Raw genomic sequence first — 27299 nt, 5'->3', positions numbered from 1 at the left:
CTCCCCGAGCATGGCGACGTCCTCACCGTCGTCCTCCACACCGCCTGCGGCCGGCTCCGTCTGTACATCCGGCTGTCCTTCGACGCCGTCTCCGCTGCCCTGGACGCCCTCGTCGTCTGCGGCGTCCCGCTCCCCCCCTGCCAAGTCCCCCACCGGTGTAGACCCCTACGCTCCAGTACCCCCTCACCCCCGACTCGTCCCCGCACGATACGTCGTCACGCCCCGCACGATCCGCTCGCGGACGGCATCGTGCGCACGCACGCGCCGTTCCACCCCGCGGCCGCGGCGTGGGGCGTCGACGGCGGCTGACGCGCTCGCGGCGCGGATGGGACCGTGGTCCTCGACCTGCTGATTTTCCTCCACCAGCATCGGCTCGCGGCACGGCGCGGGGTCCTGAGTCGTCATCCGTGCACGGTGCATGCAGTCAGTATAGGGGCCAAAGCCAGGGAGGCCGGACAACGACGTCAGCACGAAGCAAACCGGGAGGGGGTTAGAGGGGTGGTGTGGGAGTGGGCGCTGGCGACGGCGCAGTTGGTGTGGGACGCGACGACCAGTGAAGCTGGCCTTTTTCTTCGTTGGTTGTGGAACCCGTTGTGCTCGCCGACGCCTGTGGTTTGGTTTGGTTTGCCAGGTCTTTCACCGAACGCACTGGGTCGATGCTGGAGCCGATAGGGAGGCATGTCTCCTGCGAGCAGTGTCGAAAGCGTCTACGGAGGTGGTGCATACGACAGTGTCGACTAACTCAAACTCGGCGATGTCTAGGCTACGATAGAAATCGCCAATAGTCGCAATGTTCGTCTTCGTTCTCAATGGTGACCCGTGGTTTGCGGATGCGTAGATGATCCACACACTGGCGCGGTGCCTTTAAAGCATGTTGTAGTGATCCACCAAATAGAAACCATTTCCTCATTCACCAGCGCAGATTGTGACTCTCCGTAGCAGTCTCCGGACACAACGTCTGACAACCATCACCCAACAAGATCGTGTCATTCGCTGACCGATGCGCCCCCCGTAAGAATACACACAATGCGCCCTCCAATAATGTGTCCGAAACATGTGCAGCCCAACGGACGCTCTCCGCGTCCGCCACACCCTCACATCCGCACCGCTGCGGGAATGTCGCCCATGTCGCCCCTCGATGCCTTCAAAAAACTCAAGCCGAGCCTCCCAAAATACTCCCGCGTCTTCCTTTCCCGCTCCTCCGCCTCGCCCACCCGCGCCTCCGCCGCGAGCACGCGCCGGCGCATCTCCTCCGCCCGCTCCTCCGCCCGCCTTCGCTCAGCCTCCTCCGCCCGTGCTCGCTCGTGTGCGGCGCCCTCCGCGGCCTCGGCCTTGTCGACCACGTCTTCGAGCCGGCGTCGGCGCTGCGCCGCACGCTCGAGCTCCTCCTCGAGCTTGCGCTTCTCCGCCCGGGTGCGCGCGAGCTGCTCGACCTGCGCGCCTTGCCGGTCCCGCAGCGACTGCACCTCGCGCTCGAGCATCCGCGTCTGCCCGTGCCGCGGGCTCGAGGGCACCGCGCGCGGCGGGGCGGGCTCGGCGGCCGACCGCGCCCGCGCGCGGCCCGCCGTCGGGTGGCCTGGGGCGAGGAGGAGGGCGGGCGGGCGCGGGGGCTCGAACGCGCCGTACACGCTCCGGAAGCCGTCGCACGCGTGGGCGAGGTGGCGGGTGCTGTGCGCGGTCTCCGCGCCGTTCTGCGCGCGCAGGTGCCGGGCGACCTCGAGGTGGCAGCTGGAGAGCATGAGCACGGCGGGCTTGAGCTGCGCGCTCTCCATGCCCGCGGAGCTCATCACTGTGTGGGCGGACGGAGGGGGTGCGGCGGGTCAACGGAGCGGGAGGCGGGGGCGGGGGCGAGCTCACCTTCTATCATGGCGGTGATGACGGCTATCGCGGCGAGGAGGTTGCCGCGGCCGCGATAGGAGGCGCCGACCATGATCCATTTGCCGCAGTCGACGGGGTGACGGGCAGAGGTGCGGAGGCTGGCGACGATGCGGTCCGGGGAGTCGTCAAGGGTTTCTAAATTGATCGGTTGTATTTCAGCGCCACCTGTGAGGAACAAGGTGTTATTTGGTTCGCTCGTCGATGCGTGCTGAGTTTGCGTTCCGTTGGATGCCATGCTTGAGGTTGATGGGGCTGATTCGGTGAAGGGCGACATTGGCGAGACGGTTGGGTACCTGTTAGTGTGCATGTATGCGTCGGATATCGAGTTATTATCCCTAGTGATGGACGCGTCACTCCATCCATATGGCGGTACTTGGTTGTACCCGTTTTCATCATAGCCATTGGCGGCGATGTCTGGATAGTAGTTGTACGAGCCGAAGGAGGAGCCGTTCATGGGAGCCGGTTCGAGGATGGTGAAAGTGCGGTCGCAGAGCGTCGCTGCGAAGGTCAACATCAGTCAGGTACACAGGCGCCCATAGCGCAAGGCTGTTCGGCGCGTGTGGACCGACCCTGTTTGGAAATCTGCCGGAGATACGTCGGATAGCGCGCGTCTGCGTCGACCGCACTCTCCAGCACCTCGGGCGGAGGCTTCTGGGGCAGGTTCGCCGCAGGAGGCGGGGCGGAGGTCGCGATGGCGAAGAAGCGATCTGCAAGCTTGGGATAGCGGTCGAGCGCATGCACGGCCATCGAGGTGGGCATGGACAGGCTCGAGGCAGCGTTTGCGGCCGGTTGATCGCGATATTCAACGTAGTATCCAGGGGTGCCGGGTTCGCCGGGGAGTCGCGCCGGGTATATGCGTCGACTACGGGCGCATATAGCCACCCATTAGCCTCACTCAGGGCGTCAGAGCGATGCAAACGCACATTTCTCCAGATCGGCTGAACACGCTGCGAACTTGGTCGGACGAGGCGGTGGTATCGACGTGGATGGTGCGCTGCATGCGGTCAGAGATCATGCTGAGCCAGGGCGGAAGGTGGTGGTCGAGAGGAGAGGGCATGTTCAACAGACAATGCGGCGAGGGCGAGTGAAGGAGAAGCGTCCGATCGTGGAGTCTATTCGGACTGGCGACGACGGGCTTCCGGCTGCGCTGACCGAGCGCAGATCCCCTTGCGAGCTGCACCCGTAGTGATGTGCAGTAACAACTTAAGAGAGGGACAAAGGATCGCCTGTGGATGTTTCTGGGAATAGAGGTGCCAGTCACGTTGCATCCGCGAGGCCTGCTTTATAGTTCTCTGGTAGTGTGTGCTATTATGGAACGCTGGATACATGCAGACATCTGGTAGGTGCTTGCAGCTTTTGGAATGTTGTGAGGCCCCAACTTGAAGTCGGCGAAAGAGCCCTTCGGTCATAACAATGACGTGACTGGATTTCGGAAGAGCGGGCCGCGACGAAGAACTGTATAGTACCACCGGCAATTGCCGCCCCACCCAAACCTTGCTTCCAGGTGGCGGACACAACACGCTCAAACAAGGCTGGTGCGAGTAAGCGCTGGTCCTCGTCCTCATCGTCCGCGACGCTCTCCTCCTCCAAAAGTCCCTCGCGGCTCCTCAAGACTCTAAGCTCTCAAAATGGCCGCGGTTCAAACACTCCCCAAGGAAATCTCCAAGCTTGGCCAGGAGGTTAAGCTTTTCGGCAAATGGGACACTCAGGAGTGCGTATCGTTGTCCGTCTTATCCCTACCCGATGTTCTGAATCCCTGTGTTTGAAAAGTGTCGAGGTCAAGGATATCTCCCTCACAGACTACATCCAAATCCGCCACGCCGTCTACCTCCCCCACACCGCCGGTCGTTATGCCAAGAAGCAGTTCAAGAAGGCACAGATGCCCATCGTTGAGCGATTGGTCGACAGGTCCGTCTCTTTCTTCGAAACTCATGTATTTCTTTAATCAAACACCCGCTACCAATGCTAGCTTGATGATGAAGGGCCGCAACAACGGCAAGAAGCTCTTGACCGTCCGCATTGTTGCGCACGCGTTCGAGATCATTCACCTTCTCTCCGACCAGAACCCCATCCAGGTGTGTAATACCACCTTCAACAACCTTACTCTTGTTCACATCATTCTAGGTCCTCGTCGACGCCATCGTCAACACTGGTCCCGTGAAGACTCCACCCGTATCGGTTCCCAGGGCACTGTTCGCCGTCAGGCCGTCGATGTCTCCCCTCTGCGCCGGGTAAACCAGGCAATTGCTCTCCTCACCACTGGCGTATGTCATGCTTCGGCGTCTCGTTATGCACCATATTCAAGTTTCCTGTGCCTTTTCAGACCCGCGAGTCGGCCTTCCGCAACGTCAAGTCGATTGCGGAGTGCCTTGCGGACGAGCTCATCAACGCGGCGAAGGGTTCATCAAACTCGTACGCCATTAAGGTCAGCATACAGCATCCTACTTTCATCGGCGGATTCACTCACGTCTTTGCAGAAAAAGGATGAACTGGAGCGTGTCGCCAAGTCCAACCGGTGAACAGTGTATTCTCGGGGGGACGTTCGCTATGGCCGCATGGGTGTTCTGGCTTCTTTCGCAGCTACCCTCTCCATCATCAATTATCATGACGCACCATGTAACCCATATGTCTGCTTATGGCAATGTCTCTTTTACGTTGCGTATTGCTCTGTTTGTATTCTCTCTGTGCGCTAAACATCAGGCTTCCCTGCATCCTCTCGAACAGATCTAGGGACGTGCACACTAGCGTGTACATGTCTGGGTGATTGTCCGCTGACGTGGTTCCTCGACCGCGAAAGTCGCGAGAATCGCAGAATCTCTCCCCGCATTGAAGATTGTACCTGGGCGTGGCTTATGTTCTCATCCCTCGACTGTACATCCTCTCAATGGCCGCGATGCCCACCGCCTTGATCCTGGAGAGCGGCTGGCTTCAACATCCACTGAAGGCAATAAGACATACCCTCCCCACGCACACGTCCATGGACCCCTCACGCTTCTAGGCATCATCTCGGACATACGGAGGCGCACTTGGGGGAAATCCGCGGCTTCCGAGAACGTCTCGGCTCCTTATGCGGTGGCATTGCGCATGGTCTTGGGACAGCAGGTGCGCTAGGGTTATCGCTCCTCGGCTTTTCGTTGGGAAGCCATCCGGGGATGCGCTTACCCCGGACGGAATGGTGCACGTAGGCCGGAAGAAGGGGGCTGGGTGCGGACGGGATGGAGGAAATGCGTTGGCCGTGATCAAGCTCTCAAGCTCTCGAGGCTCGTGCAAGGTCACAACGCAACAGAACCACCTGCATCGCGAAGGACTGAAGCAAGAGTCGCCTTTCGTCCCGCTCCCTCGCAAGACGATGGCACCGGTTTCGAAAGCTGTGGGCCCGTCCAGAGAGTACTCGCAAAGAAGCAGACGGAGAAGACATACCACAAGAGCCGTCGACCCACGGTCTCACACGGCCAAAGGCGAAGACCCGTTCCCCGCATCCCGCGACGCGTTGATCCGGCGAGCACGCTCGTCTCCCCCGCGTTTCGACCGCGCTGTCTGCTGGTTGCACGCCACACCCCAATCTCGGTTCGGACTCTCGGAGGCTCGCCGCGTCAGCGAAGTCGCGTTCCGTGGACGGCAACCCGCTGCTCGCACCTGAACGCGTTACGAGCGTTGGAGGGGCTCGTCCCCGCGCGGTGTCCGCGTGCACTTGCGGACGCCCCGGAGTCCTGAAGCCCTCGGCTTCGGCCCGAAAGTGCGAATAGAACGGCTATAATTCGAAGGTTGCCCGTTCGAGCAGGCGGGCTGCGAGGCGGGTGGTGGCGTTAGCGTTGGGTGTCCGCGAGCCTCGAGGCCAGGCGCGTGGGGCGGGCCAACCCGCTCGCGTGTCTGCCATGGCGACATACGCGTGCGTCGCGGGAGCCCTGGAGCCGATTTTGACTTTGCGCGCGCAAGCTGGTTTATGGGACCCAACCACGGGGCGTCTGGACGAGCACGGACTCCGCGCGTTTCCGTCGCGATGTCGTGCGAGGCGGCTGCGGCTCACGCGTACCGTTGGACGGATTTCGCGCCCGCGGGTTCTCGCAAAGCCTCCGCCGGTACGGACCCCAAAGCCTCCACAATCGCGCTCCGCGCCGGCGGCGGAAGCGGCGCCCCCTCTTCTCGTCCACGGCGGATCCCACGGACGGCGCGAACGCGCGCGCGCTCGGCGCATCGTTGACTCTCTGGATCCGCAAAGCCCCCGAAGGCGACCCAGGACGAGGAGACTGCGATCCGCTGCCCCAGTGCCGGGATTCGCGGGGGCTGTTTCCATCTCGAGAAGGACCCTTCCCCGCGCGCGAGGTATCTTGGGCTGCACCCCCCACTTCTTGGACACGCACGTGGGGGGCCCGCCGCCGGCTTAGCGTTGTGCACGGGGACAGGCGTGAGCGCCGCCTGTCCCGCGGACAACACATCGTGAGCACACTCTTTGTCTGTCCGAACGGGGACCGCCCGCCCCCCCTACCGCTCTCGGCGGCGGCGGTCGCACGATCGCGCACGGTGCATCAGACACGCTCTCTGATCCCGGGCCCCCGTATGCAAGCGTTGGGGCTCGGCGCTGAGAAAGAGACGGAGTTCTGCGCGGGTCCGTTAGGATTTGCAGCCCCGGCCATCATGCTCGTCATCAGCGCGCGCGGTGGAGGCGGTAGTCGGCGGTAGGCCCTTTGTTCTGCCTTGAGATGCCCTATCATCTATCGTCCTCGTGAGGGATGCGGCGACGGCGACGCGCAACTTTGGCCGGGGTCGATGTCGACCGCAGGAGCGTGAGGCGGGGGAGGTCGTGGCTGTGGTGACAGCCGCTGCGTCGCATCGCGACAACATTAATCGGGACAGGTTTGAGGCGACCGTGCGCCCGCGATCCGCTCCATGTATATGCCGCACATTGCGACGCGTGCAGAACGAGGTCGACACCGCGCGCGCTCGTTGCGACGAGCGCGTCTGGTCGAGGCAGCGAGAACATCATCGTCAACGAAGATGCGCACGGACCGCGCCAGCTGCCTCAGTCCACCAGACCCCCCGCAGGTCCGCGCGCGCACACATCGACCGCACCCGCTGCCGAGGAAGCACGGGTCCGTGACCGCGTCCCGCGCCCCGCGCCCTGCGACGATCGTCCCGTGCGTTCTCTTCTCGCCCTCCGTCGCGGCCGTCTCTGCTCGCCCACGCCCCGCGCCCGCGCCCGCACGGAGACCTCCGCAAAAGAAGCCCAAGCCCCGCACGGCGCACGACGCGCGCGCGGACGACAGGCGAGATCCTCGGGCCCACCTCGCGTCTCCGCGCGCGCCTCGCTCTCGGATCCCCATCCTTCCTGCCCTCCGCCCGCGGCGCCGTCGAGCATCAACGCATCATGCCCGCGCCGCGACCTCGCGCACCCAAGAACGCGAACAGCTGCGCGGACCTCGCCGCGCCGCGCACTTTGCAGCGTGCGCAGCCTTCCGGGTTTCGATCGCGGTGCGGTGCCTAGCGTGACGGTGGGGGCCGGGGCGGGGCGGGGCGGGCTCCCGATCCCGATCGCGTCGCAGTATTCTTAGTAGCTTCGATCGGCCCCGCCCCCACCCCCCTGTGTCCTGCGTCGTGCGCGCGCGCGAGGTCTCGCCCTCGGCCTGCGTGCGTGGTGCAGGCGCGGTGCGCGTCGACGGCCGTCGGCGCGGGGCTCGAGCGGGGGTCGCGGTCGCGGCGGCGCGGAGGGCGGCGGCGGCTGCCGAGCTGGGACCGAGGGCGATGACGTCGCCGTCGCCCGCTCCCGACTGTTCGGACGCCGAGCGCGTACGTTCGGCAGGCCTTCCTCCGCCGCTCCCGCACGCACTAACTCGTCGTCCACTTCGAACATGGTCCCGATGCCGCAACGCTGGAACAGAGAGCGCGCGCGCAATATGCGGCAAGTCCGGGTGTCTGTGATCGCGCGACGTGAGTGCTTGATTGAATGAACGCCGCCGTGGGTCCGTCGACCCGCCGCGGAGGTTGTGCGACGTTCGAGCGCATTAGTCCCCACTCCGTCTCATTTTCCACGTCTCTTCCCGCGTGACGCCGACGACGCGCCGCGGGGCCCCAGTCCGCGGCAGGTGGTCCGGGCTGTACGTGTAGCCTCGTCCACACCGTGTCCGCCTGCGTGGACCGCATGGCCCCTCGATCCCACACTGACGCCCGGACCAGAAACGCGAGAACATCACGAGCGCTGTCCACCACCTGTCGCTGCTATGTACCTTGGCAGACAGACAGACAGACAGACATACTGCACGCGTCGACACACATTGCAAGAGGGAGAAACCCCGAAGAGACTCCAGAAAACCAGGGCGTGCGCAGACGTTGCGCACGCCCGGGCGAGATTGTGATTCCGATTTCCCGCTCCGCACAGCGCCGGAGCATCCCCCGCGGGGGCCGACCGAACCAATGCGACAGGACAAAAACACGACAGAACGAGACAAGCGACGACCGCCGCACGGTACACGAAGGTTCGTACGGACGCCGAATAAACAGAACGCGAAACCGCGGGGCGCCACCCCCGAGTGCGAGGATAGGGGACGATCTGGATGGGGTGTGGTGGATGGGGTGTGGGTGGGATGTGGAGGAGGAGCGGGAACGGGCCCGCACGAAGGAGGTCGCCGGGGCAGAGGGCTCGCCCGCGCGGGAGCGCGTCCGACCGACGCACGAGGGCCCCCGCCTGCCACACCGTCGGCCTTCGAGCTTCGACCGGGGTCAGCGGGTGGCGAGGCCCAAGACGGCGTCGGGCCTGGGTGTCCGGCGGATCCGCGCTGCACGATCGCGGGGCTTGCGATCCGGCCTGGCCGCCGGTTCCTCCTCGCTGCGCGCGCAGGGGCTGCTGCTCTGGTCCGCTTGGTGGGAGATGAGAGCGACGAGCGGGCTTCGTTTGATGAATGCGGTTCCATCCAGGGTCGAGAGGTGCAGGATAGAGGAGGGGGAGGAAGGTGGCGTTCGCGGTGCGGCGTATGTAAGTATGCAAAGATTAGAGATAAATGCGGGGAGGTGGTATGCTAGAACAACGGTATGAAATGCAGCACTACGACAACAAACGGGAGAGTTCGGTGGGAGGAGGACCGGTGCCAAGGGCGTAGCGGCATGGACGCCGCCCGTCGCCCCCAGCTCTAAGCTCGAGTACAGAGCGGAGGCCCCGACGCGACGCCTGGTCCGAGTAGTACGGCGACCAATCCGACCGATCTGACATCGCAAACTGGACGAGAGAACGGGCCCGATAAAACGAGATGGCGAGCAGAATGACGTGGATGTGCGAGGATGTGGATGCGAGTGATGGTATGGGAGGGATGTGTCGATGGGTTTGTGTCCGTCTTGGTCGTGCGCCCCCGGCGGGCTTCCGTAGGCAACAAGATGCGGCGGCTCGGACGAGGTGTACTTTTGGAACAGGGGATAGCAAAGAGGACAGTGGTAGTACATTGCAAGAGATCGAGCGTCAGGGAAGAGGACCAGGGATGGGGGGATACAGCGAGATGTGAGTTAATAGCTTGAGGCGAAAATGGCGAGAGCTTGATGTTGCGGTTCCAGTGACGAGCGAGACAATGGATAGTATACAAGGAAGCTGTGGCAAGACAGTGGCCGCTGGCTAATCGATTTGCCTGCACAGCCGGAGGAGGCTCGAAGCCGAGGAGATGGGGCGGAGGACTACTCGCCGCGCAGCTGGGGCGCTTCGATGCGTCTACGGTCGCGCGCTGCCGTGAAATCCTCTACGGGCAGCTGTCGAAGGCATTGATGCGGTATCGACTTGCAACCGGGTGCGGGTGCGGGTGCGGGGCGGGTGCCAGTGCCGTGAACGCGTATAGCAGGAGTGCTGCAGGCGGCGAGGCGACCTTGATGGCCGGCGACAATGCGACGACGACGCGCACAGACCTAACAGAACGCGTCGTGCGCTATAGAGTTGAGGAGGACATACTGAAACAGCTCCATCTCAGTCCCTCCTCTTCTCCCAGCGCGGTTCCGCATGTCCAAGGCTTTCTTCCCCGGCCAGCCAAGGTACCGGGTTGGCCACACTTTGGTATCCGAAATCCTTGCCGTACTCTTTCACCATCGACATGCCCATGTGGCAGGCCCACCCCAGGCCACCTCCCGTCAAGGACTGTACGGGCCAATGGAGCTCGCATTCTTGATCCTGGAAGTCGGGTTGATACTCGTCTTGTGCCGATAGATTCGAGTGGACAACCCGAGCAAATGTCCGCGGGAAGTGCCGACACAAAGTGGAAAGGCTGAGGGTGTCTTCCGCATCCGCAAACCGACCCCCGACCATACGAACGCTACCGCTCAGACTCCTGTTCTGTAAGAGGAACATTTCGGTGACATCGACTCGTATATCGCTGTTCTCGGCGGTTGGATGAGGCGGCGGCGGTGGTGGCGGCGGCCGGTGTGGGGCCGCGTTGTGACCCCCAAGCGGAGTCGAGTGTGAGCTACTGGTAGTAGAGCTGCTAGCAGGGGAAGGGAGCATGTTTGTCTGCTGAGCGTTCCGAGCCAACTCCAAGGCCTTCTTCTTCTCTCTGATAACGCCGAGCTTGCGGTCGTTCATCGCATCTGTCCCCTTCACGGCATAGTACACCTTGCGCGAAAGAATGAACCCGTGGATCATTTGACTGAGCCATATCAGCGGAGGTCGACAGAGAGAGGCACAGGGAGACTCACATCAGGCCGACAAAAGCCTTCTCGCGCTCGTCTCCAGCTTCCGCCTGGAGTTTACTCTCTATGGCCCTGACGGCCTCTTCTGTTGTGCGCCATGAGTTGCGATTGCAGCTCTTCTCGTTGCGCGAGCTTTCTGGGATCTGATCCATGCACCAGATCGCGTACACCGCCTGGACGAAGGACTCGACGATCTCGAGACGAGCGATGCGTAGGCTGTGGAGGGCGTAAGGCGATCCAGCAGGAGGTGGATGAGAAAGAGGCTTGTAATCCTTGGACGTCGGGGGGTGTTCCGAGGCGATCCGCGCGTAGCCCGAGTACTTGAGTATACGAGCGTGGCGGAAGGACTGGTTGGCCATGCCTGTCCACTCGGCAGAACTGGGCACGGCTCGCCGAGGGCGGCGTACGGGAAAGCTTGGCGGGGCGGGGGTGGGGGCGAGGGCGGGGACGGGGACGGGGACGGAGGAGGAGGAGGCGGTAGGCTCTTCCTTGAGCTCGCCGTCTTCCTGGGGCTCGAGCTTGGTGGGAGATGCCACTGGGACGGGTCGGGGAGGTAAATGGTGGGGGCGAACAGAGGACTGAGAGTCGACTCGAGGACGTTTGAGGAGTGGCTCGGAGGTGGACTCGGGGGGCTGGCGCCGCTTGAGGGTGGGGGAGGGCTCGCGAGACGCGGGAGGGGATGGTGGGAGTTCGGACGGCAGTGGAGCGCGCACTGGGCCGAGGATCTGCGGGGCTGGGTGTGAGGGGGGCGGGGACGGGAAGGAAGAGAGGACGCACTCGGAGGGTCTGCTCGAGCTGCTCCTGGGTGAGTTGGCTGTGGACGGGGAGGGTGGTCAGCGGTGAGCGGTGGGTGGTCGTGGGGTGGGGCGTACATGCGCGATCTACGTGCGGTGGACGAGGAGGAGGATGAGGAGGCAGAGGGCCTTGGGCGCTGCATGTTGGCGGCGCGGGAGATGGTGGTGGTCGGAAGGTAAGGAGCTGGGGCGGTAAGGCCGCAGCGAAGGCGTGAAGGTCGGCGGAGGGAGCAGAGACCTGCCCTGACCGTAAGTGGCCACCGGCCCACGAGCGTCTAGACCCCCTGACCAATCCGGACCCGGCTGGTCGCCATCGTCCGAAGTGCCTGAGCCCGCTCTCTCGTTGTTCTCGCCGTGCACGAGCCGCTATTGTGCTCGCCCTGCCCCGCCCGTCGCCCAGCCGTCGACGGGGCACGGCGGGTGGGCGGACGGGCGCGGGGTGTGGCCGGAGACGCTGCGGCATCGTCGGGGGCTCCGGATCGATTGAATGGGCCCGAGGCTGCATATGGCAATGGTGACTGCAGCTACCCAACGTGCACCGGGGCATGTGCGCGTCCTCTTCCATTCTCATCACTCTATATCCCTCAACTACCCCCTCCTCCGCGAGCGAGGGCGAGGGCTGCTGGGGCCCGCGCGCAGCCCGCGCCCCCGCACCATGCTCGCGACCGACCCAGCACTGCCCGTCCTCGACCACCTCGCGTTTCAACCCGCCATCCTCTCATGCACTCCTCCGTGCTCCCCGTCGCGCTCCCGCACGCCTTCCTCCAAAGTCCCGACTGAACGCCGGCGCGAGCGCCGCCCCCTAGTCATCCTCCGCACCGATTGGAGCGACCCCGTGTGCACGAGCGCATGAGCAACAGCCTGCACGAGTCCGAGCCGCCGCCGCCGTGCGTCCGCGCTCGAGCCCGGAAACCTAGTTCGACTCCTTCCCGTTTTCTCCGCCCGCGAGCCCCGTGTCTTCGTCCCCGGTTCGCCCTGCCCGCGCCCTGCCCGCGCCCTTCCGCGCGCACTTACCACGCCCGAGCGCACCGCCGGGAGCGAGCCCCAGACGGGGCGCGTTCTAGAGATCTAGAGCCTCGACCTTCTCAGCGCGCCGTGGGAGCGAGTCTGGCCGGCCATATAGACAGATGTGTCGAAAGCCATTCTGGTCCCCGCTACGGCCAATCTACTGGCGCCCTTTTCTGCTCCTTCCCAGGACCGTCATCCGCCCCGCCCGCCGGGCCCCAAGCGCGATATGTCTCCGCGGAGGGATTGACTGGCACGCGTACGCGGGCTCGAGCAGGAACCTTGCCGCACCTATCGCGCAGCGACGCACGCGGTATCCAACGCTCAAGCGTGCGGCCGCTGTCCAGACGCGGTGCACGAGTATCTAGGAGCGTGCGCGTGAGTATCCGAGCCGCCGGTGTCTTTCCCCCCACCCGCCACCATCGGTATCGGGGCAGACGCCCCCTCGCTTCTGTGTCGATCCCGCCATCCTGGACATCCACTTTTCCGACATACCCAACCCCTCCGCAAAGGTATATGCCCATTCACCCAAGTCCGCGACCGTCCGTTGGAATCGGGGAGGGTCTATTGCGCGGGGTTGCCGGCCATGTGCCCTCGGTAATTGCACGATCTCCGTTCCACCACGAGTCCCCAGACCTTCAATGTTACTGACTTTCCTTGACGTTCCAATCAATCTCCTTGCCTTTGGTCTATACATGTTGCTCTAGCTCTGATTGAGCTGACACGACCGCGTGCCACGGCGGTACCTTATTGCTCATCACTAGAGTCTCTGCACTGTGCAGCCAAGCCCCTAAGGCCTTCAAAGTTCGACCTGCAGGTCCTCTCATGCGGGCACAGGACCGCCGTTCGCAGCTCCATCTTCGTAATAATTCTCGACCGTGGTGAGACCAATCTGACCAGGGCCTGGTTGCCATCCGCGCCTCTGCATCTGCGCGTGCTGCGTTGGGATCATGCTTTCGCCCACGCTCTCGCCCGCGACACTTTGTTGCTCAATCGCCGCCCGGCGCATCCCGCCCTGTTGCCAGATGCGTAATTAATAATCATCTCGCGAGCCCCCGCCTCCTTTTTCGCTACATTGCCTCTCATGATCGCGAGGCGGAGCGCTACATCGAACTGCTACTCAAGTAAGTAGTCCCGACCGCCGCTTCCGGATCAATGAGCGCCTATTCGTTCAGTCCAACATACATCGTGGTCGGGTCTCCATGTGCTCTCATTGCGCGTCTGTGCCGCGCGGATTTCAGAACAGCGTCATGGGATAAGGGCGCATAACAGTGGGAAGAACACTTTGTGCGATGCCGCCCTCGCACGACACATCATTGTGTAAATCTGGCGACCAACGTACGACGGATAACTCACCTATCTCCGGGCCTCCCAGCCACCTCTCGGAGGTATGGATACCACAAGTGCACCAGGTAGCGGACCATTATGCATTATGGGCGGCACGCGCGCAGGTGGTACCCGAGCCACAACGGCCGCAACGAGGCTCGCGAGGCCGCGAGCGCTGAGCGCTGAGCGCCTGGAGCCCGCTTACACGGTCCCGCGACCGAGATATTCGCACAAGGGCGCCGCAAGCACGACTCCGCCGTATCGCGCAGTGGGTCGACACGCCCTCCGCCCTGCTGCACCGAAAGCGTGTTGCCTTGGCTGCACGATCCCGCGCTGCAGCACGGCGTTTTGCAGCATTAATGGCGATCGGGCTCGCCGCCCGCCCGTCCACCGACGTTGCTTCTGTGGGCGCACTGCTGGCTAGCCATATTGTGTGGGCCGGCTTCCACATCCACCGCGTCCACTCCAGCCAGCGCCTCGCTATCGACGCGCGCACGCCGTCAGGCCCCGCCTTCGTGGCCGCCACATGCACGGCTTCTCGCCCACGTTCTCCGGAGCACCGCTGTGGCTCGAGCGCGCTCCGGTCCTCGAGGTGGTGGACGCGCGCGCACGGTGCGTCGTTCTCTCCCGCCCTGTCCTCGCCCCGCGAGGGAATCGCTCGCGAGAAGCCCCTGCGCCCTGAGAGAGTCCGCCGTCCGGCACCGGCACCGGGCCGCGCGTGAGCGCGACGCCGACGTCGCCGGTGCCCGGTGCCCGGCGCACGCAGGCCTGGCGGAGGCACAAAGGCCGGGACCCAGCAGCTGTGCGCGCCACCGCGCCCCCCGCCCCGACGCTCGAGTCTAATCCGCCGCGCGGCGTGTCCGCACGCTTGCGTAAACGTCGCGCGGGGGCACGTCGCGGAAGACGGGTTCGCGCCGGGACGTGTGTGAGAACAGCCGGCGGTCCCGCGATACGGCGCGGTCCCGCACGGACCCACGGCTGCAGCTGGGTGCGCGAGCAGGCACCTCTCGCGGGACGGTCTGCGAGCGGGGCTTGAGAAGTGCTGGACTGTGCGCCCGGATCGTCGGGCGCGACGCTCCTCTTCCGCCGCACGCGGTCTGCCGGCGGGTTCACGCGCGCTTCGGGCTTCGGGCCCCGACCCTGATCTCAGGCTCGGAGGCTTTGCCTGAGCCCGAGTCCAGAGAAGCGGTTGGAATGGCCGCAAGACTATTGCGGCGCACGGTGACTCCCGGTGAGAACGTACAGGTGGACGCCGTGGACTCGGCGCGGGCCACTGGGGGCGCACCGCCCGCCCCCGACGGCTCGACGGCTCGAGTGGTTGACACCCACCGCCGCCGACGGGTCTCCAACCCCGACAGGTGTCGGTGCCAGTGCGCATCGGTCTCTGCGACGTCTTCGCGCGCGCTCGGTAGGGTGGTCGTGATATAGGGACGATCCAGACTTGATAACGTTCGCGGTTGCCCACCGTGCTGTGCGGAGTGCGCTGCGCGGTTGCCTGGACGTCATGCGACACGTAAAAGGCCGTCGGAGCCTCGTTGGGGTATAGCCAGATTGCTGGCGGATGGCGCGCCATGGTCGGCGGAGTGGAGCGAGGTTCTGTGACCGGAGCGCCCGGCCGCCCGGTGCGGGGGCAAGTGCGCTAGAGGGGCGAAGCGGGAGGTTAGACCCGTAAGCTAAGTTTCGGGGCGCAAGTGAGAAGAGGTATGCAGAGATGGAGGGCGAAGCACTGGTGTGTGCCGCAGAGCGCTGGGCGGCGCTGGAGCTGCCGAAGGGCGACCGCATAGACAACACGAAGCCCCATCGAAGCTGGATATCGTGCCTAGAGGGCGCCAAATCAAGGACGTGTACAGTCGGCCCTGGACGCTCTAGGCTATGGAGTATGGATAGACTGGAGCGTTTTTGATCTCGCAGATAGCGCGCTGCTAGGCTAGGCTAGGCGTCTGCGTGCGAACGTGCTTGGCATTCGCCGTTGCCTGCTCAGCGTCCCTACTACGTCGATCTCAGAATATATACCGCGATCGCCGTACTAGGTCCTCTTTACGAGAGCGGACAAAAGACGGAGAGCACTAGCACTACGGGAGGACGTCTGCGGCGAGCGGATTGCGCGTGTACTGACGTCATCCCAGTCCGTACGCCGCGGAGTTGCAGCCGCGGCGGAACTCTGCGGTGAGCCTGAGATACTGCGGCGGGAAGGCAGGGCGGGTCGTCGGTCGAAGGGACCCTCGATGGCTGCAAGTTGCAGCGTGGCACGGAGGACGTAATCGGAATACGGACCGTTGCAGCATACGAAGTGACGCCAAAGGAAGGACTCACCAGAAGCCGCCCTGCAGGAACGCAGCAGACCACATTTGCGCCACGCACCAAGTGGGCTGGGGAGCTGCCTTGGAGAATGAAGTGACTGCGCCTGTCAAAGCAGGGCGCATATAGTAGCCTCCTTCATTCCGTCCTCTGTTGCTTTAATGCACATGGCAAGGGCGCTGACCGATGGTATATGCGCTGGAACTCGGCGGCCACGGTACCTCTATGAAAGCGCGGAAAGTGGGCTTTGACAGGTAATCCCACTGTATGGTCATGGGCATCCCTTCAATGACAGTAGACGATGGGACTCGCCTTCGAAAAGTATTTCCACAGAGCGCGCGGAAGTACTGGAGGTGGTCGGTTGTGGTTGAGCGTAAGCCGGATATTGGAGACAGGCACCGTGCGCGTGAGCGACTCGGACGCGCAGCAATCCGGATTGCGCCTCGAGTCGGAGGGAAATTTGAAGCCAAACCGTTTCGGGAATCGATCGGGGCGGTGGCACGTGGCGTTACGGAGTTGCCGCCGCGGCGCTTTCTCGGACTTGGAATCCACCACCACGATGCACCAGTCTAGTGCTCTAGCCTCCAGTAGACTGTAGTACACACATATATCACCGGGCAAACACACACAGGATTGCCAAGCGTGGCAGAGAGGACGGTAAGCAGTGTTGCGAACGATCAGAGCATTTGTTACCAATCTCTTTATCTTGTCTTTATCCGTAACAGCCTATTGCCTTCATATGAGCTGTTGTCAGTGCCACCCCTCGATACCATCTACTCGCCACTCTCAAATTTTGGGTCTTTTCATCATCGCCATATGCTAAAAGTTCGCTAGCAATCAAGTGAGCACACACGTCATACCATATCGACAGAAAGCTCATCTCTTGCGTGCCGTGGCGTTCTAGATGTCAAAAGGAGAGAAATCCGAGCCTCTCTCGATATATGAGCTTCACCCTCCAGAATGGCTTCCTAAGGCTCACACTGTAGCTGACCTGGGTGCATTTTATCAACGAACGATATTGGTACTTGGCGGCTCACTTTCTACCTCGTAGGTTATGCTGGCTTCTACCCGCCTCGGCCCCATCAGATCGAGGAGACTCTTACAGAGTTAAACGTGAAGAATGGTCTTGTATTGTCTCCGACTGTTCCAGTGAGTATCAGGGCCATGGTTTTCAGCCTTTTTTCGCCTTTGGGACGTATATCACAGTCCCGCGCATATCACCCGAGTGGCAAGCGAGCGCACGAGGATGTTGAGGCGTGGTCTGAAGCCATCGTTCTGAGAACGGCTGCGGCTCGACACCGTGACGATCCAGAATCCGGGCTAACTTTGTGTCCAGGCTGAGACATACAGCGCCGTGGAGAACGTCCGCAAGCGCCTCCTCCAGGAAAATGCCCTCGGGGAGCTCGAGCAGTTCATGAACCAAATCTTCGCCCGCAAGGCAGAAACTGTACCACCCATTCCGTGAGGGTTATCCACCTCTACCACCTCCACACGCACTCACCACCTGCCCCCAGAGCTTCATCTTTTCGGCTGCCCTCAAGAGTTACCCTGAATGACGCCAAACGTCAGGCCTGGTTCAATGATCTCGCCAATCCAGACGTTCCACTCTCCAAACTCGGCAAGAATGTACCTCACGGGGCTAAAGGCCCCGATCTGCTCGAGCTCCTGCACACCAACAATGTCTCCATCCCACGCGCCGTCTGGTTTCTCCGAGTGTTTGGAGCCAATGAATCTGTGAGTGACACTGTAGATAGTCGCCACACGCAAGCTGATTACAACCTCCTTCCCACAGGCCGGTCTTCGCAACAAGCCAACATACAACCCCACACAGTACAGCATAGAATGGGCGAATGTTGTCACCTTGTATATCAAGAAACAGCTTGCCGAGATTGCACTCCCCAGCGCTCCACGTCCTGGTCTGAACATCAAGCAAACTTTCAAGGGCGTCTTATCTGACACCGAACCCCGAGAGAAGTGGATCGCTCGTTTTACGTACTGGTGCGCAGTCTCCACGTACGATCGCCATTCCCGGCTCATATCGCACGTTTCAGCCTGAGTCTCCTTCGCACGTTCTACGCCGAGGGCCTCGTTGACGGTCGAACGTTCTTGTCATGGCTCGTGCAGCAGATGAGCACGTGCAATCTTGCACAGGCGGGCTTCGTCGCGCGACTGGCAGACGAATACCTTGACGGGATGCTTGTGAGCCGCGCCCTCACTCATCCGTTCTTGGACGCATGCCTGGCGCGATATGTAGAGGTACCGTAGGCCCATCCGACTCTCATATTACGCATCCTCACGTCATACAAGATCCAGGTGTCATCTGCGAAGGAAAGTCTTGCAAATACCGTGAACATCCTGAGAAGCCTCATCTCGGTCAGTGCTGACTACTGCGTGACATATCGGGCGCTCACACACCTGGCAGCGCTCGTTCTTTGCGCTCCCTGATGCGTGCGTTAGCCCGCGGATGTACCTGCAGTACGGGTCGATCCTGGAAGAGATCCTCCTCGACAACTTCAGCGACGATGGTGCGAACAGCGCGCCCCAACAAACTATCCAATGTTTGCAGCAGAGCGTGCATGAGGCGCTCTCTGACGTGCGACACCGAAACGAAGCGATGCTCTTCCAGCACCTCCCTCCGCGCATCCTCGGCACGCTCTCCTCCGCGCTCTCCGACATCAAGCTTCTCAATTCGATATCGGGAAAAACGGACCTGGCGAGCGTCGCGCTCTTCGACGACGGCTCCGAGCCGTCGGCCGCGTTCGTAGCAAAGCTCGACTTCCTCCTCACCTGGTCCGTCACGCCCCTCCAGTACGGCGACCATCGGCCGTACGCCGCAGCGGGTTTGCTACAGCTATGGCGCAACCGTGCGGAAGACCGTGCGATCCGACGTGACGCACCCGGCCCGGACGATGCCATCCAGAACATGCTCTTCGATTGGTTGAACGAAAGCGATGTCGCGAAGGAGAGAGCGAACCTTCCTGCGATGTCGCTCCTGTATGGGCAACTCGTCAAGCATGGGCTGTTTGATTTCGACGCATATATGGGGCGGTTGATCGCCAGGGGAGAGGAAGGACTATCGTTCACCGACGAGACGGTGAGTTTCGTTTCTTAAGGCAAGTCCACCGACGCTGACCCATAAGAACAGCAGGAGACCGTATCCCGCCACCGCGAGATCTTGCGTTGGATGCCCTTGAGAGACCCCAGTCCGTCGACACTCAATCAGCGTAAGAGCATCCTGTACGGTCTTCGCATGCGAGAGACACCCGAAGAGGTCAACGAGCGCGAGATCCGGAAGGAGATCAGAGGATTTCTTCCTGAGCTTTCCGGAGGTATGTCACAGTTTTTAGCTGGCCTTGTAAAACGCACTGATCCCAACTTATACCAGGCAGTGCTTCCAATCTTCCACCTTTGACCACCACGTTTTGGCAGTCATGCAGCACTCTCATGAGCTCTCCGCGCTTTGAACAACTCAAGACAGTCAGACATTGGCTCTTACCAATATACAAGAAGTTTCTGTCCAAGTGTGTCCCGTCGTTCTTTTTCTACTGCGTGACTGATATAGCGTCAGCCGCAAAAATGAGAATGAAGACTCAGACGCAGATGTGGTGCGAGTGTACACCCTCTCTGTGGTCATCATGGCACGAGTGAGAGCTTACGGCTCCATCCTCGATGTGAGTCCTAATGACAGCGGGTGTCAGGCATGAATTGACGACATTGTAGATGTCTCTGGCCACCCTTGACCACGCCCATACCGGTCCGGTTCTCAACGCGGTCGTAGAGACGCTTAGGCAGCATATGGAAGTCTGGGCATGCATGAATCGGATGAGAGACATCACTTTGGCATTATGGGCAGTGCATCAGACGCGGAAGAGCCGCGGCTCCCAAAATTCGGTTCTCCTCAAGCTACTTTCTGAGGTCGACAACGACTGCTATCTCGATCAAGCGTCTCGCGAGCAGATGCTTTCCGACATTTCCGCTTACACCCATGTAAGTCACGTTGTTCTTGGTGAAATAGCCCTTTTGACACTTGCACAGGCCCTCTTCCCCATGAACGACACTCCTGACAGCGTACCAAACGTCCTCCCCGAGATCCTCATGCTCGCCACCGACATGGTCCCGAAAGCTCCTTCACTGCTCGCAAACAGCCTCTGGTACAAATACATGACGTCACCAGACTGGGCCTGGAAAGTATGGGACAACACCATCGCGAGCCTCCGCCAGCTCCCCGCCATGATCCCCGACGTTTCCGAGCGGCGCGCGATCGCTCTCCGCTATGCGGTCTTCCTCCTCCACGTCGACCAACACCTCCCGCGCGGCTACGACGAGCAGATTCGCTCGTGGCTGAACGGCTCGGGGAAGAACGAGATCGCGGCACTGACACCTGAAGCATGGGACGTCGTCACCGTCCCGCTCCTGTACCTCGCCTGCTACGGTGCGCTCGCGACGACGACGATCCTCGAAAGCCTCATCTTCCCCGTCTGGCAGGCGGCGGCGACGGTGGCATCGGACGAGCAGGGCTCGGCGCTCGAAACGCTCCTTGGCTCCGTGCACGCGCTCTTCGAGCACCTCCTCCTCCGCGACGAGTGCGGCGCGAGCCTGGGCATGCCGCCTGCGGACGTGTTCGAGGCGCAGGGACTGCAGACGCGCCGGCGGGACGTGTTCCGCGAGCCGCACTTCTCCGCGCTCGTCGCGAACTTCCCCGCGCTGGTGCTCGTCGAGCAGAACCGGTATTTGAGCGAGCCGCTTCGCGCGGCGTGCTCGACGCTCCGGCGGACGATATGCAGGGTTGGGGTGTTCAGGCAGGGGATATACCGGGACTTGGACGCGGTGCGGTTGACGTTCGAGAGGCTGCTGGAGAGCGTTCCGGACGATCTCCACGAGCCGCTTGTCAGCGCCCTGAGGCTCATGCTAAATGACCCTGGACAAGGTGAGATGACCGTCCTCACCTTGAGATGGCGTGCTGACTACACCTTTCACTAGACGGTCCCGTCAACGCGGTCGATTGGAATACGGTTTCGTCCCTGCTGAGCCCTTGGAAGCTGGCAGCAACGGCGATCGAGATCCGCTTGAGTATCAAACAGCTGCAAGAGAGTATGGCCCGCGAGTCCACCCGCAACATGGCTGTGGCGAACCTCGACAAGCTCGCCCTCGCCGTCTTCTTCTCCTGTAAACGTCCCGAAGAGGCTGACTTCATCGCGGATCTTGTCACCGACATGGATGGCATCGTCGCGGGCAAGTTCGTGTCCGCGGGTCTCAGGCGTATCACCGAGGCGTTCCGCGAGTGGGACCCGCTGGCCGACAAGAGGTGTCTGAAGAGCACCGCGAGCGAGATGCTTCGGTTGCTCGCGAACATCGTCGCCCCGTTCCGGAAGGACACATCGCTGCCCCAGCTGGACCCCCTTGTGCAAGACGGCTTGTTTTTGGCCATCTGCTCGAAGATGGCGCACATGGCGAAGATCATGGTCTCGTTGGTCGAGCGTCCTTGGGAGGAAGACGCGATGAACGCATGCCAAGCCGTTATTTTTATTGCACGGGTTCTACAGTTTCATCTGGGATTCCCCCTCACGTGGAGCCAACAAGCAAAGGATGCATCGGAAGAGCTCTGTATGAACATCACTCGACTTGCATTGGTGAGTGACCAGATGCGCTTCTGAGAGACGATGCGAGCTGATCACACGACGTAGATGCATGGTGCTGGAGAAGGGCTCAACATGCTTGTCTTCCCCTTGCTGCTTGATACTCTCTGTTACCTGTTAGACGGTGGGTAGTTTGTCTGTGTAGTTGCACGGCACCTCTGACTGCGCTCTACAGAGATACCTGTAGATATCAAAGCTACGGGTCCCTACGACCCCTTCAAGAACTACCCCGAATTCTCTCTCTCCTCTCTGCCCTCCGACATGCCGCCCGAATACCGCGCGCGGCTACGCACCCTCCTTCCTTACGTTGCGCTCAACCCCGCCGTCGAGAACCTCGTCTACATCACCAGCGACACCGCCCACCCCACCGCCCCACCCACTTCCGTCCCCGTCCAACACCGGCCCTGGGAGTGGACAGAGTACCTCGGGGACCCCCCAGCGGGCGAGCCCGCCGACCGCGGCCGCGCGGCGCGCGAGGCGCACGACGACCTCTCCTCCCGCCCCGCCGTGCGCAACACCGCCGCGCTCCCGCTCGAGCTCTTCGACGCGCGCGTCACCGGCGACCGCGTCCTCAGCCTGCTCCCCGCGCACGTCTTGCCCGCCAGCGCCGACGCCGACGCCGACGCCGACGCCGCGGACGCGGACACGCGCGCGCTCACCGCCGCGACGCTGCACACGTTCCAGGACGACGTGCACGCCGAGGGCCCGTTCGCGCGCGACTGGCGCGAGACCCGCGTCGAGGCGCTCGACGACCCCGACCCCACCGCGGACGGCGGGGGCGGGGACGCGCACGCCCCTCTCCCCGCGCTCCCTGGCGCAGGGGCGGGCGCGTACGGAGACTACCCCGCGTCGCGCCGGCCATCCCCTGCGTCCTCCGTGCGCTCCGCAGCGTCGGCGGGCGGGGGCGGACGGGCACACAGCCGCCTGTCGTCGTCGACGGGCGCGGCGGAGGTGATAGACGTCGACGCGCTGGACACGGCCTCTGGCTCGGGGTCTGGGGGACGCCAGGGCGTCAAGAGGAAGGCGATGAGCACGATCGCGGAGGAAGACAACGAGATCGAGTTTGTGGAGGGGCCGTTGCCCTCGACAGCGGCGGCGAAGAGGGCGGCGAAGGGCGGCAAGACCGCAAGTAAGGCGGCGAGGAAGAAGAGATGAACGATGGACGGTGTGGTTGCGTATGAAGGGGGTGGACTGTAGATAGATCGGAGCCTGGATGGAACTGCGGTTGGAGATGTTGTGTTCTTGCACTCGTAACTTATTCGCTTTGACACACGGCTCTGGATCACTGCAATTTCACAACTGTGTTATCACCCAAGACTATAGAAGTACAATAGCGAATACAAGCGACTACGCATGCATATAGGCAGGGATAATGTAACGTGCGTATGCGGGAGCAAGATGCGACAAGCGGGCAGGGGGTCGACAACAATGATTGATAATGATACTCTCATCACGACACGGGGCAGAGAATCAGAGTGAGGGTATGGTCTCGCAATCCATCATCCACATCGGAACTTCGAGAAAAACCCATCAAAGGGCCCGTCTTGGGCACTGTGGGGATACCTCGCGATCTGGTCTGGCTTCGGATTCTCCTCGCCTTGCATGGCGGCCAGGGATCGTACTATATGCTTGACAACGAAGTTCTCCGCTGGGGGAGAGCGGACGATGATTCGGCATTTTGGGCACGAATACTCCGGATGGGCAGTGCGGGTGTGGATGTCGATGAGATGGCGCTGCAATGTGGCCCGAGTTTGTGCATGTAAATCGGGCTGAGCAAGCGCGGCGAGGTAATTGTTGGGGGCGAGGGAGGCCGCGTCGTATTCCGGGTGGTTGACCAGGTGCTTGGCCAGACTGGTCGAGAACCAGTCTTGAAGACACTCCCGGCAGAAGGTATGTCCACACGAAACACTGTGGTAGAATGTGCGGGCAAGGGGGATAAGGTGATTGTTGCGTGAGCCTTGACGGCAACTGCGAGCGCGAGGGAACAGACGCACATGAACGGATTCCACATTTTGCAGGTGCAAATGTCGCAGATAACGTGTTCTTCGAAGGCATTCACAAGCTGCGAGGAAGATATACATAAGTGTTGGTTAGGAATGATGCACGTCGCTACTAACCTGGCTATCTGGGGAGGGAGGTTTGACCACATGCACAGGTGGCGGAAGATGCTTGAGCTCCTGTGCCGATTTCTGTACAGGGAGAGCGCATGAGATGACGGACATGAAATGAAGAAAGAATGCACGCACAATGTCGCCCTTGAGATCCAGCTTCTCCTTCTGTAGTGTCTCCATATCCTTCTTCAATTTTTCAACTTCCTGCAAGCGCACATAGCATCAACCACTTGGTCGAGACCCATCCCCAGATGTACGCACCTGCTCCAACTCTCGCACCCGCGCCGATGACTCCGGAGTAACCCGCTTGGTCTGCTTCCTCGGGCGATGGTCCTCATCGTCTGAGGAGATCTCGATTACTTCGTGCGAGGTCGTTCGTGGTGGCGCAGGGGCTTTCGGCTGTGCGCGTGGTCGGGGTGCGACGCGCCCAACAGCTTGCTTCTTGCGTGCTGGGCCGGATTCTTCGGCGACAGGGTGAAGGGTGGCCCGGGAAGAAGAACCGGCAGCGGGTGTAGCGCCGCTTGGAGGTTGCGACGGAGCACGAGATGTTTGACGGCTCGAACGTCGCACAGGAACACGGTTCGCAGGCATGTCTGCGGCGGTGGCAGAGGGAGTTGAGAAGATGAGGAACCGTTGGTAAGGAGTTCGAGGAGGGGGTGGTGCAGATGGATGGTTGGGGCTCGTGGTGGCGGTTGCCCTAAAAGAGGTCAGGTTTCGGGGGCGCCTGTTGAATGAGCTCCGACGCGGCGACGCGTTGTCCCGAACGGTCACGTGTGTCCAGGGTCAGCCATTGTTCTGGGCGCTAGACTATCCACCCGTCTGCACTGCCGGAGATCGCTGCACCACCATGCAGCAGGTGCAGCCAGGTGCCACAACTTTGTCTGACGACGAACTTGCAGCGTACACACGCAACGGACATGCTCGAACGTCGCTGCATTAATCTCCGAAGAACCTCTACTGAGTATGCTACGGCCCCAACTTTCTGCGGCACCGCAGTGTCGGTCCTCAGACCGGCGACGCCTTCTGGTCCGACCCCTCCAAGTTCGGTCCCAGGTCCGGAAGGCCATGCACGTCTGGCGCGACGGGCTCACCCGCAGTCCTCGAGGAATATCGTGTCCGCAGCGTACCTTCATCGCCTCTGAGGTTGTCCATCCGGACGTGCTCGATTTCGTCTTCCCGGATCTCAACGCCGACCCTAACCTCGAACTCGGTCGGCCAATGCTTATCCGCGTTGTGGAAAGCCTTCGCAAACTCGACGCGGTGTTCATAGGACCGTCGGCCGCGCTGAACATTATGTCAGACAATCATCGGAGGGATGTATAGCCTGATATACGCACGGTTGTATCGCGGGTGCCGTCAGCCTCCTCTTCTTGCCGTTGTAGCTGAGAGTTGAGCATCTTGACAATATTGTTAGCAGCAGCGGTTATGACCAATTATCGCGGCACTTACCGCGAGTAAACAACATGTGTAAACTCTTCCCATCGGGAGACCGAGTAGCAGATGGAAGTTCGTGCTAGGAGTGATTGTCTGGACCACCTGTCATATCGAGAACTTCTGGGAAATTGATGACAGCACTTACAAAGACTACAAGATCAGCGAGCTGCAAGGACTGTCTTAGTTCAGGGCGAGGACTGAAGGGCGGTTCGAGCACGCACCGTGAAGAGAGACGTCAACAAAGAAGTCTGGATGAAGAGATCCGCAATTTTGTTCTTAATCGTCTCAGCGCCTATCACATGTTAAGAAGGTGTGTCAATCAGACCCTTCGACTCCAACTCACGTCTGAAACCAGTGCGACTTTTGACGTTGTAGTGGAGGAGTGCATAACTGCGGACGGGAACATTCAGTATATTGCGAGGCTCGCTTGTTGGAAGAATTCGAAACGCACCTGATGACAGCTTCGGTCAGAGCCTGCAATCCAAGCCACGCGTCGATGCTAGGAAGGAGCCTTTCGAGGCCGATAACACTGTGGTAGCCGGGGTCAACGCCAATTCCGGACTAATGATACAAAAGACCAACAAAAGACGCACGTAGCTTGCGCGATTACCAGGGCGGCGCACGTTATCGAGGTTATGAACGTGGCCGCGATCAAGACTATCACAAACCAATACAGTCGTCGGTTTTGACTGATGGTCCAGATGCGATGAGCAAAGTAAATCTCAATGGGCATGGCGGTTCTAGTTTGAAGCAGAAGTCAGAATCTCAAACATGTCTTCTGGCAAGTCTACTCACATTCCGACTAAGGCTGGGGTAGCGGCGAGGGGCCATGGGGCGTCGGACACAAACGCGGGATTCCCAAAGTTGTCTACAATAAATGTCCAAACCATCCAACAGAGCGCGCACGTGTGGAAAGTGTCGACGAAAAATGTCCATGCAACCAGGAGCCTGCACAACACTGGTCAGATTGCGTATCTCAGCTTTTCAAATTAGTTCACACTACTCACTGCGTCAACCGAGTGTCCGTGAAAAGGCGAGAGCGGTACTGCATGAATTGCAGCACGCTGAACCCGTACAAGAAAGCATTAAAGGTAACACTGATGACGACCGGACCCAGAAATCGAGTAAGCTCGACGTGGCTGACAACGCTCGAGCCGGATCGAGGTTCCTCCGAAGCCATGTTCTCGGCTTTTATTCTCCGGCGATCAAGCTAGCTTGAGACCCTGGACTTGGAGCGACAACTCTTAGCAGTGACGCACAGAGGGTAGTCTTTCCCGGAAGAAAAAGGGGGCCTGCTTGGCGATGCGCGTGGAAGGGAGGAGACTCAGAGGCCAAGCAAAGTGAGTGGGGTCCGGAAGAGGAAGATTTGAAGAGAGCTTTACTTATGGGACACATGCAGAGCGCCGATCAGCGAGCGTCGAATTGGATGCTCGGGAATCTCGTCGTTTCGTAATGCCGAGACCCATGATGCCCTTCATATATATCATCCCGACAACCGAGCCACGGGGGTCCGTGTAGACGGACTACTTCACCGGAATTGAGGCTGGGCCGAGCTAAGGGAGGCACCCCCGATGGTTACGCTTGGTTACGGTGGCTCTTCTGAAGTTCTGTGTCTTCAGGTGTCGCTATCGACCGCGAGAAACGCCTGGGATGCAGTCGACCGACGTGTCTGGATGTTGACAAGCTGTCCGGGTTTCCTCCAGACGGCCCATTGTCATGACGCGGCCGGCGCCCGGATTGTGTTGATCGTTGCCCGCAATAAGTAGACTAGCTAGTCTAGTAGGAGCTGTATGCCGACATGTGTGGTAGTTAGTCAGCAGGAATTGGGAAATTACACGTAAGGCAGTAGACTCACGGTCACACGGAGCTCGGTGCTCGCGATCTCTTTAAAGGATGTCGGCAGTGGCGTAAGCTCCGAAGCGTGGGCGTGTTGAGAGTTGACTTGCCAAACACCAATGTTGGTCCTTCAAGGAGACCAGGCTGTACCGGCTATGGGCATGCAAGTATAATTGCACGTCTGAACCGTCGCTAGAGTCGACTGCTACCCTCAACGACAGTCGTTCAGTATGTCGGGCTGATTTCCGGGCTATATTCTAAGCCCGCGAAGTACGTACGAACAACAATCGAGCTCGATCGTCGAGAGGTTGATATGAACGAGTAAAGGA

At 61.1% G+C, this 27299-nt stretch overlaps 6 protein-coding genes across 6 annotated transcripts; 2 read left to right on the top strand and 4 right to left on the bottom strand.

The window, feature by feature from the left end:
* Positions 1-1094: 1094 nt before the first annotated feature.
* BXZ73DRAFT_98910 (uncharacterized protein) lies at positions 1095-2935 on the bottom strand (the record flags this gene model as incomplete). Its single annotated transcript, XM_048027833.1, has 4 exons — positions 1095-1789; positions 1858-2376; positions 2448-2740; positions 2802-2935. The coding sequence occupies 4 exons, from the start codon at positions 2933-2935 to the stop codon at positions 1095-1097; spliced, it is 1641 nt and encodes a 546-aa protein (XP_047880491.1).
* A 571-nt stretch (positions 2936-3506) lies between these two features.
* On the top strand, positions 3507-4397 carry BXZ73DRAFT_88712 (40S ribosomal protein S5-1; the record flags this gene model as incomplete). Its single annotated transcript, XM_048025057.1, has 7 exons — positions 3507-3589; positions 3649-3786; positions 3848-3953; positions 4003-4035; positions 4065-4142; positions 4202-4303; positions 4356-4397. 7 exons carry the CDS (start codon positions 3507-3509, stop codon positions 4395-4397), a joined length of 582 nt encoding a protein of 193 aa, XP_047880490.1.
* A 5417-nt stretch (positions 4398-9814) lies between these two features.
* On the bottom strand, positions 9815-11871 carry BXZ73DRAFT_88711 (uncharacterized protein; the record flags this gene model as incomplete). The annotated part of the gene is made up of 3 exons (XM_048025056.1): positions 9815-10487; positions 10537-11344; positions 11853-11871. The coding sequence occupies 3 exons, from the start codon at positions 11869-11871 to the stop codon at positions 9815-9817; spliced, it is 1500 nt and encodes a 499-aa protein (XP_047880489.1).
* Positions 11872-16857: 4986 nt separating this feature from the next.
* On the top strand, positions 16858-22744 carry BXZ73DRAFT_88710 (uncharacterized protein; the record flags this gene model as incomplete). The annotated part of the gene is made up of 16 exons (XM_048025055.1): positions 16858-16948; positions 17005-17102; positions 17290-17414; positions 17468-17687; positions 17746-17951; positions 18005-18209; positions 18261-18326; positions 18376-19047; positions 19099-19282; positions 19339-19474; positions 19522-19624; positions 19674-19940; positions 19989-20880; positions 20934-21583; positions 21638-21713; positions 21765-22744. 16 exons carry the CDS (start codon positions 16858-16860, stop codon positions 22742-22744), a joined length of 4971 nt encoding a protein of 1656 aa, XP_047880488.1.
* Positions 22745-23088: 344 nt separating this feature from the next.
* Positions 23089-24291, bottom strand: BXZ73DRAFT_88709 (uncharacterized protein; the record flags this gene model as incomplete). Its single annotated transcript, XM_048025054.1, has 3 exons — positions 23089-23497; positions 23584-23651; positions 23962-24291. The coding sequence occupies 3 exons, from the start codon at positions 24289-24291 to the stop codon at positions 23089-23091; spliced, it is 807 nt and encodes a 268-aa protein (XP_047880487.1).
* Positions 24292-24705: 414 nt separating this feature from the next.
* BXZ73DRAFT_75566 (uncharacterized protein) lies at positions 24706-26314 on the bottom strand (the record flags this gene model as incomplete). The annotated part of the gene is made up of 10 exons (XM_048022233.1): positions 24706-24773; positions 24828-24984; positions 25038-25097; positions 25150-25236; positions 25356-25426; positions 25478-25524; positions 25586-25663; positions 25728-25874; positions 25930-26082; positions 26142-26314. 10 exons carry the CDS (start codon positions 26312-26314, stop codon positions 24706-24708), a joined length of 1041 nt encoding a protein of 346 aa, XP_047880486.1.
* Between the last annotated feature and the right edge of the window lie 985 nt (positions 26315-27299).

The sequence above is a fragment of the Epithele typhae genome (genome assembly GCF_022376455.1).
Source record: "Epithele typhae strain CBS 203.58 chromosome Unknown BXZ73scaffold_9, whole genome shotgun sequence".
NCBI lineage: Eukaryota > Fungi > Basidiomycota > Agaricomycetes > Polyporales > Epitheliaceae > Epithele > Epithele typhae.
The sequence above is the reverse complement of the archived record's forward strand: the minus strand, read 5'-3'. Positions and strand labels throughout refer to the sequence as shown.